Source organism: Prionailurus bengalensis, chromosome B1, assembly GCF_016509475.1.
Source record: "Prionailurus bengalensis isolate Pbe53 chromosome B1, Fcat_Pben_1.1_paternal_pri, whole genome shotgun sequence".
Lineage (NCBI taxonomy): Eukaryota > Metazoa > Chordata > Mammalia > Carnivora > Felidae > Prionailurus > Prionailurus bengalensis.
In genome coordinates, this window is record NC_057344.1 from 189,563,500 (window position 1) to 189,580,928 (window position 17,429).

The window sequence follows — 17,429 nt, forward strand, 5'->3', positions numbered from 1 at the left end:
TTCTTGAAAATAACAAGCTTATCAGATGAAATTGCATTTGTCACTGTGTCTATAAGGAAGGACTGGTTTAATGTGTGATGCATCTCAGGTCACAAATTTGTAATTTCATTAAGGTGTTTTGTAGATACAGTGCCTTGCTCTCCAAGAGCTTTAATATATGGCTTATAGAACTATTTGATCATGAACTACAATAAGAAGTGTATTTTTTAGCATGACCCAGAACACACACATGAAAACAATTAGAAAAGAATTTCACAAGATACTACTGACCCATTCTACTTCTGAAGATTTATGTATCCTATCTAAGACAAGGATTCCATTTTCTTTCCTAGTGTACTCAATTCTAAATTGAGGATCATGAACTCATTAAGTTGATTTTGCTATCCATTAATATGACACAATCATTCTTGAAAAAAGCAACACTCAAAAGTGTTATTTTTTCCATTGGAACTGGGTGGATGGCTGTGACACAGACTTTTAACTGATATTTGTGTGCCTATGTGTATCTGGTTATGCCTAGGTAAATGGTAGAAGACAGTGCTTGTCTGACTTCACCATGGACATTAAAGAGTTCGCCTTGATGGGGACATGACTGTCTCCTGTGCACTGATAATTAACAGGTTACTAGGTGATTCAAGCAAATTTTGTAAGAGGTCATGAGGCTCATTATTGGGTAAATAGCTGGAATACCACAGTGGGGCATTGAGGAGAAGGCAATCTCCAGAGATCCAGGGAGGCAGTCAGCATTTGGGGATTTCCTAAACAGAAAGAAAAATCTGGTAATTGAGAGGCAGGTATTAGAGGTAAACAGTGGATTTAGATATAAGAGAAAAACTAGTTACAACTGTATCATGAAATCACGGTGTGGCTTCAGACAAGGCTCATTCCACACTATATCCTACATCGGTCTGTTGGCTTTCTGCACCTTGTATCCCCCTTTACTTCACCTATGACTGATGCAGCTACATGCAAATAGAACCAGGAGATCAAAGCTATAACGGAAGCCAGTCCGAAAGTGCAAAGAATGAACAGTGCCTGGTAGATCCTGGGAAGCCAGTCGGCCTTGGACCCTTAGACTTTTGTTTTGATTTTCCTCCTTTTGCCTGTGAATAGAGCAGGCCCTGAGTACCGCATTAGAATATGTACCTCTGTGAATGTATTTTACTGAAGTTTTTTTCTGACTTATCAATTCTGTCTTCAAATTGCTCTGGTATGCCATCTACTTGGAGTTGTGCCTCATTCTTCCCAGGTGTGCACAGCCATTATCAAATTCATAATATTTCAGAGTTCATTTTTTTTAACATTTACTTATTTTTGAGAAAGAGAGAGTGAGAGAACATGAGGGGCAGAGAGAGGGGTAGACAGGATCTGAAGTGGGCTTTGCTCTGAAAGCATATGTATGTATGTATGTATGTATGTATGTATATATATATATACATATATATATATATACACACGTATACATGTATATGTATATACATGTATATATATATATATATATATATGTATACATGTGTATATATATATTTTTTCCTAAACAATTCCTGATTGAATGACTCTTCATATTTCTGATGTCCAGGAAAAATATAACCTTGTGAAGGTTTTTTGCTAACCTTATAAAATTACAGGATTATCTACATGAAGAGAAAAATAAGCTCCTCTTTATGCCCAGGCTCTTTCAGAAAATGAATCCCAAGTTCATGTATAAACTTGCAGTTACTAAGGACACATATCAGGGAGCAGTACAAAAGTAACAGGGTTTTAGAAAGAAAAAAAGTCACAGAAGAATGTGTCATTTTTTTTTCTTCCACTATTTGGTGCTACAACAGTAACAAAGTACTTTGATACACAATGCATAAGTCTCAAGAAATATAAAAGCAAATAACTGATAAAATATATAGAAAAATGACCTTTTCAAAATCCCATTTCAAACTTTCAAAGTCAGGAGCTTAAGTGAATGATGAATGTAAGATGCCTTTTCCAAGTAGAATAGAATTGTAGAGGTTCATTTCTACCCTGGGTAGCAAGAAATTATTAGGATCACCCTGACTCACAATGATGCTGTGAACTTCTAATTACCCCAGGTAATGTAGGCATGGGTAGTACATAATTGAAGTTCAATGATAACACAAAAGGCTTCTAACCATGCATTTCAACCTTCTTTCCTAGAAAACATTTGTGTAAGCCAATGAAAAATAGCCAAGTTGCCCTCTGTGTCCTTTTACGTCTCTTGCGTATCTTCCTTTTTGGTGATGCTGTTTATAAGACATAAAGTAGTCAAAATGTTATGAAAAGAGGCTATGCCTTCCTGTGAGTTGGATAAAGCTTGAGTTATTTTTCATACTGATGGCAGTGAGGATACATGTAAGGTTCAGGAAGACTCCAGGTTCTATTGATTAAACACAAACAGAAACAATCTGCAGGTGGAAACTTGGCCAACCACAGCAAGCTTCAGGAGCCCATGGTTGATGGTAGCCACATATGATGTTCATGGCGAGGTGAGACAAAGAAGCTACCATGTGAAGCTCAAGCAGCTGCCAAGATGCTCATCACATCTCCAAGGCCCACAGGCATCCACCATGGGAGCCACCCGCCATTTACAGAAAAGCTTGCTAATAAGATATGGCTCTAAAAATGCCATCTGTTCTCATTTTCACTGATGCAGAGGATTGAAAGGTTTGGGCCTGATGGCAGCCAGAATTTAAAGGGAATTCCCCAAAGGGGAGTTCCAAAATATTTGAGCAAGGGCAGCATCATTAGAAGCACTGCATAACTTCCCAACACGGCTTCTTTGAAGGGTAGAGACGCCATTGGATTCACAAGTCCTGATAGTGAATACTCACACATACTGGCACTTACTTGATATCTTTTATAGTTAGAGCTTTCACTTTATATGTATAATAAGAATGGATGTTTGCTTATTTTTCAGGTTGTTGAAATTATCTAATTGTTAAAAAAAACCTGGTTGATGGAAATATTTATTTTCCTATTTGATTTCTTCCGCGAATATTAGTGTGTGTGTGTGTGTGTGTGTGTGTGTGTGTGTGTGTGTGTTTTCCTTCCAAAGGAAAAAGAGTCATATAAAAATGATTAAAAGTGGTTTTTTGTCACTGAATAGCAAGTATATTTTTATGGTTATATGTTAAATAATCAGAATGACTCACATGCTCATTAATAAAAATGTGTTGATTAATTTTATGTTAAAATCATTAGGGTTTAAAAATTATGAAAAAGGGACTGTTGGCATCTGAATTGAGTTTGACCAAATTCAAGATATTGTAAAAGCAGTGTGAATACTCAGTACGTAGACCAGATGCAAATTTTTCTTCTTGCTTATGAGAAACATTTCCATCCCACAAGAAGCCTGAGCCACCTTTCCAGTGTCTCCAGAATGGTTGGCCATCCACAAAGAGTGAAGGCCTGCACAGATCACAAGAGCAAACTGATGTTATCCTGGAGAGTACCACATGAAGCAGGGGGGGGGGGTCCTAAAGAAAGGGAATATATGAAAGCTAGTCATTCCCAGTTCAGAAGCTGACCACTATAGAGTTGCTTTAAAAGTTTGGGAGGCTGCATCAATGAAGTGAGGGTAGTGGCCAGTAAATAATTATTTCAAGAAAACAAATTTGAATGTTCAATACAGTAAAAATTTAATAGAAAATGGGGAAAAGGCACAATTTTGTGGATCAGTGATTGTCTTAAACCTCCGGATGGTTTTAGAATCACTAAGAATTTTCCAATTTGCCTAGCTATTCCATTGGATGAGCTTCATACTTGCTAAGAGACTGGTTCTTAAAATATCTCCTTCTTCATGCATTAGTGTCATCAGGCATCAAGTTGTCAGGTTTCCAGTGGTCTCACTTTTCCTGCACAGATGTGATGAATGAAACTCTTTTCATGCCAAGGTGTGAGAGATTAATTTTTTTTTCTGCCATTTAAGTTCTTTTTAGGACACCTGGAATACTTAATGTGAAAAAAGTAAATCATTAACGGTGGGGTTCTAGATATGGTGATTCTTTGTTGGAGGCTTATGCGTGTGGCTTAAATCCTGCCCTACAGGTAGCATACCATTTGTTTCTTCCTTCTTTCCTTCCTCTCCTCCTATCCTCCTTTCTTTGCTATAACTTTTACTGATCAACCAATGTATCCCAAGCACATGAATAAGTACTGAGTACAGAAGGATGGATATGATCCCTCCTCTCAAGCACTCATAGTTTCATAGAGGAGATAGTTATGTCAACCAGCTAATAAACCTTGAAAGGATCATAATTAAGTACAAAGCAGAAAGAAGAAGGGGATCAATCTTGTTAAGGAAGGGACTTGTGAGAGACTCCACTCAGGTGAAAACATTTAAGCTGATTCTTAAATGATGGAAAAGAATTTCTCCGAAGGAAAAGGGAGGGATTAGAGAAACCGGCCTGAGAGTTTGGCAACAGCAATAGTTCAGCATGACTTGAACACAGAGCGTGAAGAAAATATGTCTGGAGATGAGGCGGGAGAGCTCCTCAGAAGGTTGGGAGGGACTTTGTGGGCCTTGCTATGGTTTGGGGATTCCATTCTGTAGTCAGTGACATACTACTGAAAATTGAAGCCAGAGAATAACATGCTTCTATCACTCTGACAACAATGTAGACTGTGGATAGGTCAGAAGAGGAAGAGGATTAAGAGAATTTTATCATCCTAAGAGGGACTATCACAGGTGAGCCTAATCTAACTGAGTAATCCTTGAAAAGAGGTCAGCAAGATTTGAAACATAAGAGAGATTTTCCCACTAGTGGTGACAGAGCAAATTGCCATGTTGTAGAGAGAGCAAAGAACCAAAAGCAGTGTCTGGGGGCTGAGAGTGGTCCCTTTCCTACAGCTAGCAAGAAAACAGGGACCTCAGTCATGCATCCACAAGGAAATGAATTCTGTGAGCAACCAGTGGTCTCAAAGCAGATCCCGACAGAGCCTCAGATATGATCATAGCCTCAGCTTAAACTTTAATTTAAGCTTGAGTAGAGGGCTCAGATAACCCATGATCAGACTCTTCATCCATAGAACTGTGAGATATAAATTTGTCTTGGTCTAAGTCAGTTTGTAATCATTAACCATTCAGCAGTGGAAACCTACTACATGCATGTACTAATGGCACAGTTCAGAGAGGTGCTGTCCTCAAAACCAGCAAGTATTGCTTGACTGACTTTTTTTTTTCTTAGAAAGAGGTTGTATGCACATGCATGCACACGTGTGCAGGGGTACAAGTTGGGAAGGGGCAGCTCAGCACAGTGCCCAAAGGCTTGATCTTAAGACCTTGAGATCAAGTCTTGAGAGCTTAACCCACTGAGCCTGGGTTCAGGCCCAGTGGGGTGGGGTGAGCCCACCCCTTGACTGACTTGTTTTGATGACCCTTCAAAAAAGTTTTAATCTGTTGATGGCTATATATACGTTTAACATAGTGTGCATTCAGTTATCTATAAAAGTTAATCTTTCATTCTTTGGCGTCATTTTGTTATTTAAGAAGCTATATATCCATTACGTTGATGATAATTTTTCTTTTCAGTGTGGTCCTACTAATGGCAAGGCTGTATGTGTGTTTCACATGAAATATACACTTGATTATTGCGCAAAATTTGGTTCTAGCATGATATAAATATTATGGCTATTGTATTTGAAATATTCTTTTTTAAAAGCAAGGTTATTAAAAAGTAATTAAGTTGGAGTTTTTAGTAATTAAACTACAACATAAAAGTAACATGAATAATTGTCAAGGAAATTGTTGTGTATTATTTTTCATATTTTTATTTCTTTGGTGCAGAGAAAGAAAATGACAAACCATTTTTATACTCTATTACTGTGAAGAAATACAACATATCAACTGCAATGAGGAATAATTTGTTGGAAGGAATAATATTTGGAATGAAATCTGGCTAAATATATATCTCCGCTAAGATTTCCGTTAAGCAGGGCTAAAATCTGTAGAAATTGCCCCGGGTTTAATGATCACATAAATAATCCTGTTTCAATTATCTGAGACTTAGATAATTTCTTAATAAATGAGTTAAGCATCAGACAAGTTTGTGTCTTTTGTTACTTTACAGTATTGATCTAGATAAAGATTATCCACAGTGGAGTTATGGGAAGAGGCTCCATGTGGCTGCTGTTTTGTTTTTTTATTAGATTTCCAACTAAAATATCTACTTTATCTAAATCAGCTTCACGCTTCTGAACATCGGCATCCATCAATTGCTATTTATTTCACTTTGCTGGGTTATTAAGATGACTGTGTCTCAGTCTTGTCCCTCACTTAGGTGCCTGCATTTGGAGCTAAAAGAGGGATGTTTAGGGGTAGATTGAAGAAAGGAACTAGGATACGTAGCAACGCAGAGAAGCGTGAAAAGGTTTATCATCCTCTCTCCATTTACGTGGCATCTGAAGCTCCCTGGTGAAAGAAACTTGCGATGGATTCAGAGAATGAGTCATCAAACAATACTTTGACAACATGGAATGGAAACGTGTATCTGTTCACAAACGATTTAAAAATATCTTACTTCTGGTAGAAGAACAAACTTTGTAGAGAAGTTTGAGAAACTGATGGAGCGCCTATCTATTCTTAACCATGACGAATTTGTGAAAGGTGTGAGTCGCGGCTAGTTTTTAATAAGCTGGGGAAATGTCTTCCTGGAGGCTGTGTTACTTACAGGGTGAGAGTGTTTGAGCAGATTAATGCAGTGTTTCTCATGGTGTGGTCCAGAGAAGTCCTGCATTAGAATCATTGAAATGTTTGATTGAAAAGGAGATTCATGGGCTGTACCCAAGACCTACTAAATCAGAATCTCTGGGGAAAGTCTGAGGATTAATTTTTTTAAGTTTATTATTTTTGAGAGAAAGAGAGAGAGAGAGAGAGAGAGAGAGAGAGAGAGAGAGAGAGAGAGAGAGAAAGCACAAGCGGGAGAGGAGCAGAGAGAGGGAGGCACAGAATCTGAAGCAGGCTCCAGACTCTGAGCTGTCAGCACAGAGCCTGATGTGAGCTGAAACTCAGAAACCCTGAGATCACGACCTGAGCTGGAGTCAGATGCTTAACTGAATGAGCCACCCAGGCACCCCATGAGGATTCACTTTTAAGAGGATCTCTAAGTAATTCTGATGCACGCTAAGTTTTGAGTACCACCAGTTAATATATACATATAGCAGCTCCCTGTTCTTTCTTGCCATTGCTGGATAATATCACTACTATTTTTTTATGCTGCTTTTCCTTTTTTTTATGAAATTTATTGACAAATTGGTTTCCATACAACACCCAGTGCTCATCCCAAAAGGTGCCCTCCTCAATACCCATCACCCACCCTCTCCTCCCTCCCACCCCCATCAACCCTCAGTTTGTTCTCAGTTTTTAACAGTCTCTTATGCTTTGGCTCTCATGGGGGAGGGGAAGGAAAAAAAAAGAGGTTAGAATGGGAGAGAGAGTAATATCACTACTATTTACAACTTCCCCCATTTACCTTCAGTCCTGTAAAGATGCGCTAAAGTACAGCTTCACAGTGTTTCTGAATCACTGCCTATTGTTCCTCCTTTTAACTACCTTCAGCCACTTAGTAGATTGCTTCTGCTATTCATCCTGAGGTCAACGTTGTCTGGTGAAGCCTGGTATAATGTTGCTTCTTAACCACTGAGGATATTGCCTAATCATGGAATGTTGAGTGTGATACATCGGTGGAGTTGATGAGGCTGACGGAGGAGAATATGTCCTTGAAGGGGAATTTCCTCAGCAGATGACAGAACCCTTAGAAAACACAGTTGAACCTGAGTAGAGTCTGTAGTCTGATGATACACTGACACATCACTGTATCTGTTCATTATGTGGAGTGTTCCAGAAGGGAAGGTGACTAAGATGTCAAAAACCAGTGCCCAGGAAAGTTATTTCAATGCTGTGTGTGTGTGTGTGTGTGTATATGTGTGTGTGTGTGTGTGTGTGTGTGTATTTATATATATAACTATATATATAGATAGATAATTATATATAGAGAGAGAGATAATTATATATATATATACATATATATACATATATACATATATAATTATCTATATATATAATTTGCAACAGGGATACCTGGATAGTAATTTTCTTAAGAAGAGTTATTTAAAAGCCAAGTTCATTATAAATGGATAAATTATTCCTATATTACTTGTGGTGAAGATGGTGGTAATCTTGATGGGTGAATGTGAGCAGTGCGTTTTCTTTAGAATCCCAACTCACCTGAAGATATCTCATAACTTTTTATCCACATCGTGGCTAGAAATGATAACAGTATTTAGCTAATTAAGTTGTTCTGTGGATTTATTGAGATAATTCACGGAAAGCAATTAGAACAGTACTTGAGGGGATCCTGGGTGGCTCAGTGGGTTAAACGTCGGACTTCAGCTCAGGTCATGATCTCACAGTTCCTGAGTCTGAGCCCCGTGTCTGGTCTGTGCTGAGAACAACTCAGAGCCTGGAATCTGCTTTGGTTTCTGTGTCTCCCACTCTCTCTCTGTCCCTCCCCTGCTTGTACTCTGTCTCTCTCTCAAAAATAAATAAACATTTTTTAAAAAATTAAAAAAAAGAACAGTACTTGATATGTGACAAGGACTCAATAAATATTAACAATAATAGGTACCATTTAATGAGCATTTACAATGTGCCAGTGTCTGTCCTGAGTGCTTTGCATGAATCATCTCAGCAAGTTGCCCAAAGTCATGGAGCTCTAAAATGGCAAAATTGGGATTTGAACTCAAGCATGCTCCTAACCTCTGCATTATCCTTCCACTTCCATGAATGTGAGTCATTATTCCTTCACATTATTACTGAAATAAATTCCTCATTTGATGCCTTGCTGCTTGGTTTTACTTCAGCTCATTTTGAAAATCCAAATATCCTCCCTATTCACTCAGTCACAGGATTTAGCCAGGCTTCTTGAGGATCAAATAACTGCCTGAGAAGGGAAATGAGTTAGAGGCAGGCAAAGGGTGCTCATTTTGCATGTCAGAATGGGAGATGGCCTGCAAACTGAGAGAAGAAATGTCATGAGGGCATTGGGACAAGTGAAATGGCTAGCTTTGAGTATTTTCCAGGCTCTGGGCAAGTTCTCTGCCAAGACTAGTCTTATTCCCCAGGGGTCATGCAATGCAGACTGCCCTTGCTGTGGAAAAGAAAAAAAAAAGTCACCACCTTATATGTGTATGGTGTAAGCCCTGTGCAGTAAAGTTGATCTCGATTCCATTCTCCAACCTCCCACTGCCACTCAAACCTAAGTGGTACTTTCCATATTTGCTTAAATGCTTCCACCAGATGCTGCCATGGATTTTATTTATTTACATTTATACTTAAAACACTATCTGATTATGATCTCTGGGGTCAGCCCTGAGTTTAAATCCTGGGTTGGATATTTCCTGGTATGATCTACTAAACCCTCTGTTCCTCAATGTCCTCTTGTAAAATGGAAACAAAAATGGCACCCATCTCATAGGGTGTATATGAGGATGCTGTGAAAGAATTCATATAAAGAGCTTAGTTCACTATGCTGTGTCAAATAGATTTTCCTAACAATATTAGCTATTATCATCTAAATTTTGTTTTAGTAGATTTTTAAGCTTTGCAAAGACAGGGGAGAGGATTTCTATTGCCCATACACGCTTGTATGGTACCTAGACCAAAAATCTAACAAATAAATAAATGACAAATAATCAGAAATAAATGGAATGAAGTTTAGTTTTGACCAGGCCAACTAATTGAGGCTCTGAGACTAGGGTATGGAGAAGCCTGTCTCCCCTTTCCCTCCGGTTAATACCATCCCCAACCTGCAATAATAAAAAACACAAATAAGCAGAATCTCTTGCTTCTCTGCCTTAGTTCACAAAAGGGCAGCCTCATCTCTCATTTTAGAAGGAAACATTGTTTTCCTTCCAAAAGACATATTGCAGAAAACAAAGCAGAAATGGGTTCATTTCTGCCAGGAACTGGTGATTTTGAATAAACTGCACTTTAGTGATATGCTCTGAAGTGCAAAAGTGTCTCTAATTAAGTGTGTTTATTTTTCTGGGGCCAGGCCAAGGAAATCTTCGTGTGACAGTAGACATTGAGCGACTCCCCAACGTTGTTTTGTTGAACCCTCTTTCAAGCAGTGAGACTGAATCTGCCTGTAACCCTCCTCATTAGTTTCTTGAGAGAATGCCATGCAGAAGCTTTTGGCAAATTGTCATGCCAGCGTTTCCTTCTCTCACTTCTGCATCATCTCCATCCCTCCCCACTCCACTCTCAGGGCTGGGGCAGTTGCATCTAAAATTGCATCAATCCAGGAAGGGCAAGCATTCTTTTCAAAGCTCCTAATAAAGTGTTGGCTACTTACCTCAATGATGTTTATATGTTAGTGAAGGGAAGCATTTATCAAGTTCTTAGTGTATACCTGGTTGCTGTCAAGTCTTTCCCATGGGGAAGGTCCTGAAAGTCAGTATACAGCTACCAGCCTGAATGGTTTCTGATGCTTTGGGACATGGAACAATGTACCAACTCTTCCCAAGGCTCTGTTTCTTCATCTGTGACAATGAAATCTGGATCTTCTTCAAGGAGTTGTTGTGAGGGCAGGACAGCCAATGTGCTTAGCTCAGTGCTTGGCAAAGTGTGTGTGTGTGTGTGTGTGTGTGTGTGTGTGTGTGTGTGCATGCTTATCACATTTTCTCCATTCATCCATCAACAGACACTTAGGTTGTTGCCATGTCTTGGCTATCGTGAGTAATGATGCAATGAACATGAGAGTGCAGGTGCTGATGAACTGATTACATTTCCCTTGGATATGTACCCCAAAACAGGGATTGCTGAATTATGTGGTGATTCTATTCTTAATTTTTAGAAGAAATTTCACACTGTTTTCCATCATGGCACCACCAACTAGATTCCCACCGACAGTGCACAAAAGTTCTCTTTTCTCCACATCCTTGCCAACACTTGTTATCTTTTATCGTTTTGATAATGCCTGTCCTAACGGGTGTAAGGTAATACCTCACTGAAGTCTTCCTTTGCATTTGCCTGGTAATTAATGATGTTGAGCATCTTTTCATGTGCCTGTTGATCATCTGTATGTCTCCTTTGGAAAAATGTCTATTCAGGACTTCTACCCATTTTTTTAATCAAGTTATTTGGGTTTTTTTCTATCTTCTCTTTCTTTTGCTATTTAGTTGTATGACTTTCTTACGTTTTTGAGATATTAACCCTTTATCAGATATATGATTTGCAAATATTTTCTCCCATTATGTAGGTTGTCTTTTCATGTGTTGATGGTTTCCTTTTTGGTGCAGCAGCTTTTCAGTCTGATGTAATGCCACGTGTGTAGTTTTGATTTTGTTGCCAGGACATCAATTTTAAATATGAACATAAAGGACCTGATCATTGGCTTTCATTTACAGGGCAAGCTGAAGGGCTCTACTGGGTTCCCTTGGGTAGAAAAAACATAGAACAAGCCCCTCTGGAGACCAGAGGTGATAAATGTTTGAGTAATAATAATCCTGTGAAAAAGCAGGAAGAAGGGTCCAGGAATTCACTTAACTACTAGTTTGGAAACTTCTTATGTTGCAAAGTTATAGGGGCTGGTGGATTAATTAGAATGTCACAGAATAGTTTGCAAGGATCATTTTGGGTACAACCTGCATTTCTGGGCTGACAACTATTTGTGCCGATGTTTGGGTTTTTAATTGCTTTAAAGCTGTGTAGAATAATGGGAAAAAATATTGGGCTTTGAGTTGAACGATCAGAGTTTGAATCTTGGTCCTATTACTCACCAGTGGTATGACCTTGAGCCTGCTATTTAAACTCTCTGAGGCTTAGTGCTTCTCTATAAATCTTATCTAATTATGCCTGTTTTCCAAGTGGCTAAGAGGGAAAAGCAATGTATGTAAAGGATCTGGTATATGGTAATTACCCAATTAATGGTGACTGTTGTTATCCAACATGTATCTATTCCATTCCACTTGATAGTCTGTGAACTATCAAGTGCCTTCCACGGAGGCATGTGAGGAACATAAAGGTAAAGAAGGCATGATTTCTGCCTTCTAGAAGCTTACTCTTAAATTGTGAAGATGTGTGCTTGACTGCAATATAACATATCATAAGAGGAAAAGGTACTGTAAAAACACACAAAAAAGGAAGAGCTTTCCTACAGTTCTGCTTGAAGTTTTCTGGGAGAGTTTTAGTAACTTGACAGGCAGAGAAAGGACTTTCCAGATAGATACCGTGTTTTGAACAAAGGCTGGAGACGGAGAAGCTCAGAGTGAGTTTGGGAGAAGGGAGCTGAGCTGTCATGTAGGCTGATATACAGAAGTAGTGCCCATGAGGTGCGATTTTCCAGCTGGTCTCAGATCACAGAAGGACCAGGATGCTGTTCAAAAGAACTTGGACTGTTTTTCAGTAGGCAACTAATCCCATGGAAGGTGTTTGATTAAGGGAATGATAAGATGAGGGCTACATCCTAGAGTGACTACTTTGGCAACCCTGTGTGGTATGAATCGAGCGTGGAGAGACTTGTGATAAAAATAAGAACTGGTAGTGATTGAACACTCTCTCTGTTCTGGAAGTATTACTCATTAAGTCCCTCAACAGTCCCATGAGAAAGATGCTATCATCATCACCTTTTTTACAGATGAGCAGATTAAGGCATGGAGATGTTAAGTAACTTGTCCAAGGTTGCACAGCTAAAAAGGGTAATACATGTGATCTAGGCATTCTGGCTCTGGAGTCCAAACTCTGAACCATTATACTACGTTGCCTTAAAAGCCAACCAGTAGGTAGGGACACCTGAATTCTACCATGTCCTGCTTTTGTCTGCCCTTCTGTGCTCTTTCTTGGCCCTCAGTTTTGTTCATCTATGATCTATATGGGCCTGATCTATATGGGCAGTAATGGGGTGGAAGGGGAATGAAATGATTGTGCAAGATAAAGACAGAAACGCCAAAGTTTTGTTTCTGATTTTTGGTTGTTGTTCTCAAACTTTTTCTGGCTCTAAATTTATCTAAATCAATTTAAAAAAAAACAAGCATAGGAAGTACACATTGTAAAGAAGTATATATTTTGTCATATCGAACAGCGATGGGCTAATGCATAAGATAACTGCTAAAGTCTAAAATTTACAAATATTAGGGATATTTATTAGTTTATTATACTCAGGCTTTGACACAGTATGATAGGTATTATTCAAGTGAGAATATTAGTTCACAATGACTCAGATCGAGTCCTAGCATAAGGCATCTCTTTGAGAAGAAAGTAAATCCTGAACGACTCTCTAAAGCCCCATTTCTCTCCGCACTCAGCTAGTTGGGGCAAAACACACATTTGCTTTTCCTGACTAGTAAACAGTGTTTCTGAAGCAGCCGAATCCAAGCTGTCACTCTACCTCTCGGCATTTTCAGGCTTTTTCTTCCTATTTCAAGATGCCGAGCTTGGTGGCTGTCTGCAATGGGAGTCCTGCCCTTGCTTAGTTTCCGTTTCCAAGGCAACTGACCAGCCCAACAAAGCCACCAGCGGGAGCGCGGGTCCTGGAGCCGAGGAGCCATCACTGCCGCGCGTCGTCTTTCCTCGGGACCGTCCTGGTGACCTCGGGGTCTTCGGGTGATCTGCGCGTTACTTCATGCGTGACTGTCTCTCTGTGTAAGAGTGATAACAAGGAAGCCGATAATTCCGACAGGCCCCACTTAATCCGGCTGCCACTTCTGGCCTCTGCTACAGTAGACAGGATGGATGCATTTCTCTTATTCACGCCCTTTCTCTCAGCCTCTCCATCTCGCCTCTCTCTCTCTCTCTCTCTCTCTCTCTCTCTCTCTCTCTCATCCTCTCTCTCTCTCTCTCTCTCTCAACCTCTCCTCCTCCCCTTCTCCTCTGGCAGTAGCCTTCTTAATGTAGTTTAATGGCTTTACAAAGAAAGCCAGGCAGAGGAGCACTTCTCACTGGCTGTGGTCGGACCATGACCTAGCTGACCATGAACTTGGAAGGGCTTGAAATGATAGCAGTTCTGATCGTCATTGTGCTTTTTGTTAAATTATTGGAACAGTTTGGGCTGATTGAAGCAGGTTTAGAAGGTAAGGGAGTGCTTTTTAGTGACTTCTAAAAATTCTCTGTTTTGCAATAAAAATTTCTTAAGCGAATGTAAAAGGCACCTGAAATGAGATCAGAGAAATGTTACTCTGGGATGGACAGGCAGACAGGCAGGTCTTTCAGAGTAGGGAAGATGAATAAAATAAACTTTTTGTAAGTTTCAGTAATGTTTTCAGAGCAGAACATTAAGACTCTGAGAACCACTTTGAATCAAAATGTGGAAACCAAAATTGAGGAAATTAAAGGTTACTGATTGGTATGTCTGTTATATTGAGAGCATCTAGTCCATATTGATGTTAGACTTTGTTTAATCTAATATCCCCTTTTATTGCATCAGCAATTTTATTTGAGTATGTTGTAAGGTCTGGGTTTTTTTTTTTTTTCTGCTGTTGTTGTTGCTAGGCAAATGCATTCATCAAATGGAAATAGACATTTATTATAATTTCTTATGGTTTAAGATTAGAGCCTAAGAATGGCAAGCTTTTTGTAAGGTTGTCTTGAGAAGTATTTATATTACCTTTTCACATTTCAACGTAGAGGCTAAGGGGAAGAGTCCCCAACTTACGAAGGACTTTAACACAGATTCCAAACGGCCAATGTATTTCAAGTCTTGCTGTTTACATTCATCAGAGGCTCATTCTCCTATTCTCCTTAGCAATCATCTGTTTCTTAAAAAAATAAGGTGTGTTCTTGCCTGTATTTTTTCCGGATTAAATGTTTCTTTGAGAATCGGAGTAAATTTAGATTATTGTTTTCTTATTGCTCGCAACACATTTGAGAGCATGTTTGCATACAGCTAGTTACTGTTTCTCTAAAGTTGTCAGAGCAATTTCCAAAAGCATCCTTGGGTGATATTTGGCATGGCTATGCTTTGATATTCTTGTTGCTTCAGATTTTAAACTTGAGCAAAAATGCAAATATGTTGTAAATGTATTTATATCCACAACTAATCCAGCCCTCCAGAGAAAGACTACTACATGTGACATGATTACATTTACAAATAGCAAACATCAAATTACAGTATATGTGTCACTCTGATGTAGGTTATCAGAAACCTACATCCGTAACTCCTTGTGGGGTAAGGGATGATGGAAAGCAAGGTTTGCTAAAGTAATTTTAAAGTGAGTTTGCAGAATACTTCTTGGAACCTTCTGTGATGGAAACTTTCATAGTGCCAAAAAGAAGATAATTTCTAAATTCCGGAAGTGTGGAGAGTTCTTTAAAATTGACTTTATCTTGTTCATTGTTATAAAAGCAATCACTTGTTTTGGCTTCTCTGTTCATTTCTATGTGTTATTTTACCTGGCAAATGTGACAGGGACCTCCCATTTTAATGGACTAGTTTGGGTTTGTTTGTTTGTTTGTTTACGTTTTTTGTTGTGTTTTGTTTTATATTCTGAGTCTGACAGGAACATGAAATAGTGTCAGTATTTCTAGCCACATTGAGGGATTTGTTTTACCTGATTTTATAGATGGTGTGTGCCCATTCTTGAAACTCTTTTGTTGAGGGCTTTTACTCTGGATTTGGGGATGAAATCTACTGTAATATTAGTTTTGTTTCAGGAGCACAAACATTCACACTCCCGAACAAGACCAGGTGTTTCCTTCTTCTAAAGGCTTCTAACCTCTAAGAAATTATTTGTTTTTCCTTTTCTTTATTACTTACATTCCAAATTGTACTGATTCGTATGAACAGTTTCTTTCTTGCATTCTATCTATATTTTACCCTATCAGCATTTTCCAAGCTAATATTGTACTAATGGTATGGAGAGAATGTGCTCTGTCATAAACTTCAGTAAAAATTTATATCTGATTTGTGTCCAGTGTTTTTAGAAAGCATTTTGAAATGGCAAAATGTTGATAACCACCTGAAGGATGAATTATATTTAATCTGTAAAATTTGACTGAAACAGAGAGTAATAGTGCTTTCCATTTCGAAGTTTGTATAGGACTTATATCCCAAGTGAATGTGAGAATCAGAAAAACCTTCAAAACAAGATTTAAGTTGGCCGCATACTTTGCTTACTGGAGATGTAAAACAAATGAATAGACTGAATTGTTATATTTTATTGTATATAGTGTGAATCTATAGATCAGAATGTGCACACTCTAAAGTTACAGCCCAATATTAATTAATGAAAATGGTAAACAGTATTTAATACCAAAATAGCCTCCTAACAGATTCTCTAGAGCTTTCTTAGAAACAAACACTGATGCTCACTTCATCCAGGTTTATTTTCACATAGAAATTTTCTTCCTTGCCCACCATTTTACATACCTAAGTTGGGGATAATGATTTCTTTCACCTTTCTTCGTTCTGTCTGCTCAAGAGTCCTATTAAATAAATTTGAATAGTAAGTAGAAAAATATGAACCTAACTTAAAGCCCTGTGAGGATGATTTTGATTTTTTCCCCCTAAACTATTAAACCTTTTCTTGTAACGTTATAACTGTTCTACAATGTAGTTATCATTCAGAATGCAGTTTTTTTTTTTCTTTTTGTGTTATTGTATATGCAACACACATTGTGTTCTCAAGGGCACATATAATACTATGTCTGCATAATGTAGTTACTATCTTGCTTTAAATATAGAGAGAGTAAATGGACTTCAGAATAAATTGGTAACATTAAAGTCTGAAATATTTGTATTTGGTTGTCTTTGAGTACTTTGAGTTCTCATTCTTTGTGGAAGAACTGGGGATTAGGTCCTGGATGTCCTGGGTCCTTCTGTTCCAGTCTATGTGTGATGTGCATAAACACATAACGCTACACATACATCCATGGCATATATTTATAAACAAAAAAAGAGTTGCGTTTAGCAGGTGACATTATTTAACATGAGAAAATGAAACAACAGTAAGAATACAGATTCTTACCCCTCCCCTGCCACAGGCTTGTTTTCTAACCTTGGATAAGCCTCTTTACGTCTTTTGTTGTCTAAACTGAGAAAACTGGAGTTGAAAATCTCCATGGAACTTTCCATTTCAAAAAGTTTGTGAGTATCAGGTAATTAAAATTGTTCATTTATATAATACATATCCTTTCTTATGAAATAGGTATCAATGGCCTACTTTGTAATTGATATGAAGTGCAACCATGAGACTGGTCTTTCTTCCTCTTCCATAGTGGGATAATTCATCATACCTCAGGGAGATTTTCATTGTATTCCAAATGAATAGAGAAATGTCCTTTCCTGTAGCTCTAGACTTTGACATTTGGGACTGCTATTTTAGGCATCCTTGTGATAGAATTTCTCAAATCTTACATGGAGTTCTAATAACAAATAAACACATCGTGTTATGATTTATTAACAAAGGTCAGTAGTTTTATGTTT

At 38.4% G+C, this 17,429-nt stretch overlaps 1 protein-coding gene across 4 annotated transcripts in view; it reads left to right on the forward strand.

The window, feature by feature from the left end:
- Window positions 1-17,429, forward strand: part of KCNIP4 (potassium voltage-gated channel interacting protein 4) — a 1,162,373-nt gene that overhangs the window by 606,131 nt on the left and 538,813 nt on the right. The window contains exon 1 of one of the 4 annotated variants that reach the window (XM_043553515.1): window positions 13,885-14,079. The exons of the other annotated variants lie outside the window; for them this stretch is intronic. Within the exon in view, the coding sequence (XP_043409450.1) occupies window positions 13,980-14,079 (100 nt within the window). The 5' untranslated portion in view covers window positions 13,885-13,979. Of the gene's footprint in view, window positions 1-13,884; window positions 14,080-17,429 lie in introns of those variants that run through there. 4 annotated transcript variants of the gene reach the window in all.